General features: G+C 36.1%; 1 protein-coding gene across 1 annotated transcript; it reads left to right on the forward strand.

Annotated features, from left to right (window-relative positions):
* Positions 1-7,145: 7,145 nt before the first annotated feature.
* LOC108971354 (tigger transposable element-derived protein 6-like) lies at positions 7,146-7,884 on the forward strand. Its single transcript, XM_018937352.1, has 2 exons — positions 7,146-7,320; positions 7,379-7,884. The coding sequence occupies exons 1-2, from the start codon at positions 7,146-7,148 to the stop codon at positions 7,882-7,884; spliced, it is 681 nt and encodes a 226-aa protein (XP_018792897.1).
* Positions 7,885-8,408: the final 524 nt, after the last annotated feature.

Genomic DNA, 8,408 nt, shown 5'->3' on the forward strand with positions numbered 1-8,408 from the left:
CAGCAGGACACAAAGATAGTCGCATAGTGTTTGGCATAAATTTTGAAATGCTTTTTTCACATGGCCAGATATACGTGGCGTGCTCACGAGTTGGAAAACCATCTTCTCTGTACATTTACGSACCRGAACAGAAACCAAAAAATGTTGTTTATCAGGCTGCGTTACATTGAAAAACAAAACAAAAAAAAAATGTAGAAAATCGCAAAGAAATGATTATGAACACAATATAAATTTTTGCCTTTTCATTTCAAAACATATAATTTCACGCACGAAAACGGCTGCGGGGTCAGCTAGTTTATAAATACACACATTCCTTGATGTGAGCACACTCCTTATCTCTCTGAATCTCTGAATCCTGATCTGAAATGCTTTCTTTGATGCCTATGATCTCGCTTGGAAGACACTGCAGTGGTGCGCTAAACGGAATGTCATTTTGATATTATGGTGAAAAGACACAATCTACCACTCGATTAATTAATCTGCATTGTAGCTCTTTTGATGTGCACGCCAGCTTCAGCTACAGTGTCATCGCTGCCATTAACGAATTTCCACCCCTCTATAAGTAAATTCGGATCGTAGTCTCAAAAGAGCTCCATTATCTGACCCGACTGTCCGGCTGCCGACATCCAAACCGATTGAAGAGCATCTAGCGCCCAGATAAAAAGTCAGACCTTAGCTAGATGCCTCCCAACTGCCAAGAGGCGAACTGTTCCATCCCGTTCAGCCTAAGTCTGGATACTGTGGTATCTATTACGTGGGATTTTTGCCAGCTTTGCAACTTGCGCATTAAACGTTAAAATCGAATGCCAAGAATCCATTCTTGATTGACTTCGAATTCATGTAAAATCGAAATTAAGTTAAAAGTCCTTATTTAGCATGTGAATGGTATTACGTTTCGATGCATTTATGTACACAAAAGTGCAATTAAAATATGCACAAAAATTGCTGTGTCCATAAATGCTGAGCAATGCAAATCAAAATATGCATTTTTAAGCGTTTTTTGCAATCGTCCACACAAAAGAGTAATTAAGGATCACTCACAATTGCTTCCAATGGATGCAACGACAGAAAAATACCAATTCAATCAACCGTATCACCACGACACTTTGTCAGCCATTCAATCAACCACTTATTGGTCCATTCTTACTCAGGCACTCTTTCATTCAATGCATTATTCTCTGTTGCTATTTTTTTGTTTACGACACACTCGGTGCATTTCCCTGCTGACCTTATCACTTTAATCAAACATGTAGTATACATATGTATGCATATATTTTTCTGATTGTCTGCAAAGCTGAAAAATAATCGTACCCCTTAAAAAACTGTACTTAGCAGAGAACAAATGTCCATTCAAAGTATAAATGTGTAGGTATGCAGAAAACATAAAAATGTACTTTACATTTTAAATAATAAATGAAATACTTTAAGTTTAAGTTTTTGAGAGTTTTTAAAACTCTTTCTAGTATCTGTTGTCATTCTTCCGAGAACTTCAAGATGTTTAGACGTCAACTTTCCTACTCTTAAAGCATTAAGCACATCTACATATAAATGTCGTGTCTTGTTGTTGACGCATGTTTTGTCGGAGTCCAACTAGGCGGAATTGTCACCACAGATGTGTAGCGGGTTTCATATGTTCTGGCTGTTGAAATACTTTATGTGCTCGGACAGGTGGTAACTCCATTAGATCACCGAAGAGTAAGAAATTTATATCATCAAAACAAGCGTCCGGTCTCTTCAGTCCACATATCGATCTCATAAAGTACCACAGAAATGTGATCTATAAAAAGAAACTCAACATTTTGCCATAATTGTCATTTAGCTTCCAAATAGTTTCCACAAACGATTATCTCGATGTTAAAAGGCCTTTTTTGCATTATTCAGTTTCCATGCCATTTCTTACGGGTAATATGTATTTGAGCGACACTGTAAGAAGGCGATCACAAGTTTAAGCAGCACACCAAAATGATGTGCTTAACAGTTGCACTTCCATCCTCGCTAATTACTTTGGAAAGTTCTGGCTGGCATCAAGGCAATTAAATTTTACTGTATACCTCTGACCAGATTCAGCCCCGCCACCAAAATTGCTGTTTTTAGCTCCTTCGCCGCTAGGTACTAGCACCCATTCCATACACAGCCGTTGCCAATACTCCTCAACGTATTCGATGGGGTTTAAATCTGTAATTCAAGCAATGGTTTAGAGCACGAAGCAAAACACTTCTTTGCTTTCTAGGAAACGTGGGTCCTGGCATTGTCCTGTTGACAGATAAACTTATTTTCGAAGTTATCATCCAACATCTTTCGATGGTAGGAAAACCCACGCCATATAAAAGATCCACCCTTGAAATTGCAGCTAATTCTAGGGGGGTTATTTTCGCGCAAATCATACCAGTAATAACTGAACCCATCAGATCGGTCTAAATATTTATTTTTTGTCAGAAAAAATCACATCTTGCCAGCTATCGATCCAGCTCATATGCTCCTTCGCAAATTAAATGTGCATTCGTTATGTATATGGTTAAGATGTGGGTTTTTCGATGGATTTTTCCACTTTATGTTACTGTCTGCAGCTAAAATATTTAGAACTCTTTGTTGACTATTAACTTGCCTGCGTGTTATCTTGGTATTTCGCCTTGATTTAACGTTAGTGTTTTACTGTGGCTGATACATAGATAGGACTACTAATAGCACCTATATGATTTGTATTATTCTTCTTCTTCTTTATTGGAGTAGACACCGCTTACGCGATTATAGTCATTTCTTCTTTCTTCGTCGAGAGAACTTTACTTCTCATTTGCCTACTCAGTCCGAAGTAGCATATGTTGGCAAGAGTTATCCTGTGTTGGATTTTTAGGCTGACATTGTTGCTAGTGTTTATGCTGGTTCCCAAATATACGAAACCATCTACAACTTCAAAGTTAGTCAGTTTGCGCAGTCGTATTAGTTTTGCGACGATATCAAATTCAGACATTGCAAAATAAACACGACAAAAATCGACGAAGAGGGGGTGTGTCGATTCCTCTTTTACCGGTATTTTCCAATATTTGGAACATGGTGAATATCTGGTGTGTTGTTGATTTGCCAGATCTAAAGCCACATTGATAAGGCCTAATCAGTTCGGTGACGGTGGACTTTAACCTTTCACACAATACGCTCGATAGACTCCAGATTGTGGGGTCTCACTTTTTGTGGATTGGGCAGAGCACATTTAAATTCCAATCTTTGAGCATGCTTTCGTCCGAGTCTCCTGTCGGCCAGCTTTATACTCACGCATTTCGGCCTCTCTCTTTTTCTGTCTGTAAATGCGGTATCCGGTATACTCTATCGCTCCTTTATATGGACACTGTAGTAAATGCCACAAGGACCTACTCGCCTCTGTCCTTGTCTCGTTCATCGCATTTTTTGGACGACAGGGATGTCAGAAATCACTCTAATGAGGACGTCAACCAGCTGGGCAGCGGTACCTTCCCAATTAAGGGACCCGACGTTCCAGGTGCATGCTCTCAAATCGTAGTCCTTTTTTCGTTGCCATGGTCGTCATTAAAAGGGGAGTCTCACATCCGAGGCAGTTAGTGATCTTCCAATGGGGGCGCTTTTTACGTGGCGGATCCCAAACCCAGCGCACAACCCCGTGAATTGGGTGTTTTGGCTTCTGACTTTAGCCCGCTTTCAAACGGATGTTCTTTTTCTACCCAGAGGATACTTGGTCAAAGACCGGAAGTCGTGAGCTGCTTTATGTAAAAGAATCGTTTCTAGCCACTCCCAAGTGAATGGCGATCAGAAACTTTCCTCACTTGTGTGAACTCCTACACATGACTCCATCCTCCTTTCTATTTGTTAGATTATAACTTATAGTTAAGGAGATATGTATAACATTTTTGGTGAAGCACCCTGTTAGTTTACAAAAAAATAAATCAGGAAGCATTTCGTGCGTTAATAAAGCATTGGTTTTTGTGGGGAAAATACTGTTGAATTTGGGCTGTGCACCTATTAAATCAACCGGAATCGACAGTCAGGCTAGTGGACTGCATATTAGACAATCTCGGTTCTCAAGCGTGGAAAGACAAAAAAAAAAATCGGCTGGCACGGTTAGGGGCATCAGTCTTTTGGGATGCACGTGGTATATTATTTATCGAATGACTACTGAGCCAGTTTTAGTCTATTATACTGTGTTATGCAGATCTATTCTACCATTCCCAATATTTAGCAGCTTTAATATTTTTTATTAAGGATCAGTTTGAAATTGTTCGCATATACTTCATCGTTGCCGTTTAAATATTGCACTGCTCTGTGCAATGCTTTGAAAATATTTCTGTATATCTGTATTATAATAGACCTTTATATCAACACGCCAGTTGTTCCGCTATATTTATGCTAGATATCGCGTTTGGTTTGTTATTAATGCAATGCCATTTTTTGTTGTGATATTAAATAATTATGTATATCTGAAATGTTCGTTTTCAAAAAAATGCCTGGTTCAGAAGCAAAATCAGCATAACACATACACTAAGCATGTATGGATATGAAAATTTTTACATTATTCTTTCTATTTTTGACTTACTAAAATTTTCAAATGATGCTGACATGAATTTTGAACAAAAGCTTATGATTTGGAATATAATTTTTGTATTTATGAATTGAATTAAATTTTTACATAAAGAGATAAAAAAAAAGTATCCTGTGTCCTTACCCTGGCTCTAAGCTACCTCCCCACCAATTTTCTGCCAAATCAACTCAGCCGTTCTTGAGTTGTAAATGGTGTAACTAACACGACTTTATTTTAGATATTAAGTATACACTGGTCAAAGAAAGTATTCGACATATGTATTTATTCATATTTTTGAAATATTTCTTAATTTAAATACATAAAGAACCAAAAAATTATGTTTTTTAAAGCAAACATTTTGATAGTCTGTAAGTTAATGAGTTTTGTGATAATCACAACAACAAAATTAAATAAAAAACGCACCAAAACTAAATTAACCTGAAAATGAAAGCAAAAAAAAAAAATATTCGACAATTACGCAGAAGAATGAATTCCAATGATTAACGGTTAAGTTACGATCGGTTTGACTATTTTCTTTAACACTGTTATGCAGCATTCAATTTAGAAGCAATATTTAAAGTAAATAAGTGAAATGGTAAACATGGGTCTCAAAAAAAAGAAGTGTCTGAAGAAATCAAAAATCTGATCGTTACACATTTTAAAAGTGGATTAACCGAAACTAAAATAGCCGAACTATTTGATAGGCCGCGAGCACCCGTCTATTGTATTATAAAAAAATGGAAAGATAAAAAATCGGTCGAAAACCATCCAAGGCGCGGTCGCCCAACAGCCTTAACCAAAGCAGACGAACGTTGGTTGGTTCGCCAGGTCAAGAAAGAACCAAAATTGATTAAGAAAACCTAAATATAGATGTGATACACCAGACCATTCGAAATTATTTGAAAATCAATGACTACAGGGAAGAGTTGCGCGCAAAAAGCCATATATCTGTAAAAAAAAATAGATTGGAAAGATTAAGGTTTGCAAAAGCGTACATAAACAAGCCCGTTGAATTTTGGAATAAGGTGATATTTGCAGATGAAAGAAAATTCAATCTTTTTGGATGTGATGGTAAAGTTATTGTGTACAGGAAACACAATCCAGAATTGGAAGAGCGAAATACTGTGGCACCATGGAGATGATTTAGGGGTGTATGTCGGCAGCAGGAGTTGGAAAAATGGAGCCAATTTGCCAAATTATGGACCGCATGCAATACATTGACATTTTGAAGAGAAACTTATGAACTAGTGCAGAAAATCTCGGAATCGGAGCGACTTTTCAATTTTACCAAGATAATGGCCCAAAGCATTCCGCACTAAATAAATACAAAGCTTTGGCTTTTATACAATTGCCCTGTAGTAATTAAAACTCCTGCTCAAAGTCCAGGTTTAAATAGATACTCTATGGGATCACATAGAAAGAAAACTGAGACAGCACCATTTCACGAACAAAACCCAAATGGAACCGATACTAATAGAAGAGTGCTACCCATAGAAACATCCATAACAAGAAAGTTGGTCGAATCAATACCAAGACGTTTAAAAGAAGTAGTCCGAAGTAAAGCAAGAGCTACGCGTTATTAAAAAGTAATTTTTTGTTTTCAAACTTGGATTTACATGAATTTTTGAATTTTGAATATTTTTTTTGCTTTTATTTTTGGAGTAATTCAGTTTTTGGGTGTTTTTTAGTGTTGTAATTTTTATTACCATAAAACTCATTACTTGGCAAACTAAATAAATTATTGCTTTCAAAAACACTGTATTTGGTCTTTTATTTGTTTATACAGTGTAATCCATTTATAATGGACTCGCTTAAGATAGAAACTCTGTTATTATGTACCCCAGTTCAAACATATCAAGTCAAGTCCCAGTTCAAACATATGTAAAAAACTCGGTTAAAATAGACTCGGTTATAATGGACTCCGGTTAAAATAGACAATAAAATCGGATTTTGTCCATTATAACCGAAGCTTTGAATGGGCAATAAGCAAAATTTTGTACTTCCCCGAATTCGATCAAGAGACACAATCAGTCTCTGATTTTAAGTCAAAGAAGGCAAACCACTTCTGCGGTGAAAGTGACGTTCGTTGGCTCTTCATTGAGAGTTGTTAATTTTAAGAAAAATGTCGGAAAAAAATTAAAAGCGAGCATTTACATTGCATGAAAAATATACAATAATATGCGAAATTGAAGGAGGAACTTCCCAAGCTGACATTTGCTTGAACAAAAACCTAAAAAACAGACTGTTTCGAACATATGGATAAATCGGGAAAAAATTAAAAATGATTGGAAAGTCAACGACAAGAGAAAAAAAAATAAGATTTGCGACACATCCTCAAGTTGATGAATTCTTGTTTAAATGGTTTTAGCAGAAAAGGGCCAATAATTTTCCAGTAAGTGGTCCAATGCTAATGATGAAAGCCAATGAATTTGGAGAAGCTGTCGGTGATAATTTTAAATGCAGTTCAGGATGGCTAGACAGATTTAAAAAGAGGCATATTATTTGCTTCGGCAAAATTTGTGGTGAATCAGCTTCTGGGGACCAAAGTGTTACAAATGACTGGCTATTACAAACCTGGCCTACAATAAGTAACAATTATTCCATGGGCAACATTTTTAACGCGGACGAAACGGGAACTTTCTATAAGATGCTGCCTGACAAAACACATAAGATCAAAGGTGAAACATGCAGTGGTGGAAAAATGTCTAAAGAAAGAATAACGGCCATGATTTGTGCTAATGCATCGGGCACGGTAAAACAGAAATTATTGGTTATTGGTAAGTTTTAAATAAAATTTAATACAATCCGCTGTTTCTGAACAATGTCTGCTTTCAGGAAAATATAACAATCCCAGATGCTTTAAAAACGTTAAAACGTTGCCGGTAGATTATTGTGCTAACAACAAATCCTGGATGACTTCTCAGACCTTTACTGACTATTTAAAGAAATGGGATTGTGAACTAATAAAAGCCAATAGTAAAATTTTGCTATTAGTAGATAATTGCCCTGCTCATCCACAAGTTCATCTTCATAACATTAAACTACATTTTCTTCCGCCTAATACTACATCGGCTCTTCAGCCTATGGATCAAGGCGTCATTAATAGCTTGAAACAATCTTATAGAAAACAGCTTCTGATGAAAACTATGGACTTTCCTGAAGAAGCAAATCCGACAAAAGCTGTGAGTCTTTTAGATCCTGTCAATATGTTAAGTGTTGCATGGGAAAGTGTCTCTAAGGAAACCATAAGAAAATGTTTTCGTCATGCTGGTCTGGTAAAAGACAATCCTGATGGATTAGATTTCGACCCGGAGGACGATGAACCTTTAAGCAAAACGTAGTAACGTAGTGGTTTTAAACAAGTTTGATGAATATTCAAGGATTGACGAGAATACTATAATATATATATAATTCAAGACTTTCTGCATGAGCTGCTTGAAGAAGAATCCGGTGATGAAAATTTAGCACAGCCCGAAACTATAATAAAAATAGAAGACGCTATGAATTATTCTAGGAAACTGAAGCAGATGCAATCAATTTGCTCAATAAACTCAAAATCAAACTACAAAAAGAAAATCCCTGACTTTTTTCAAAAGACTTAATTAAACTTATTACTTTCTTAATTTTGTATTTTTATTCATAAACTTTATTGCTTTAATAAAAAAACACATTGAATTTACTTTTTGAGTTAAAAATTTTATATTCTGATTAGATGGACACTCGGTTACAATTGACAATTTGACATGGTCCCGTAGAGTCCATTATAACCGGATTACACTGTATATGGAATATTTTAAAAATATATAAAAAAAATGCATATGTCGAATACTTTTTTTGACAAGTGTATATAGAAATTTGGTTTTTT

The sequence above is a fragment of the Bactrocera latifrons genome, unplaced genomic scaffold, assembly GCF_001853355.1.
Source record: "Bactrocera latifrons isolate USDA-ARS-PBARC rearing strain unplaced genomic scaffold, ASM185335v1 scaffold_1085, whole genome shotgun sequence".
Classification (NCBI taxonomy): domain Eukaryota; kingdom Metazoa; phylum Arthropoda; class Insecta; order Diptera; family Tephritidae; genus Bactrocera; species Bactrocera latifrons.

Excerpts from the sequence above, each read along its gene's own strand:
- LOC108971354 (XM_018937352.1), top strand. The coding sequence starts at position 7,146 with ATGGGCAACATTTTTAACGCGGACGAAACGGGAACTTTCTATAAGATG. Across the intron at positions 7,321-7,378 it reads ACAGAAATTATTGGTTATTG|GAAAATATAACAATCCCAGA; the intron begins GTAAGTTTTAAA and ends GTCTGCTTTCAG.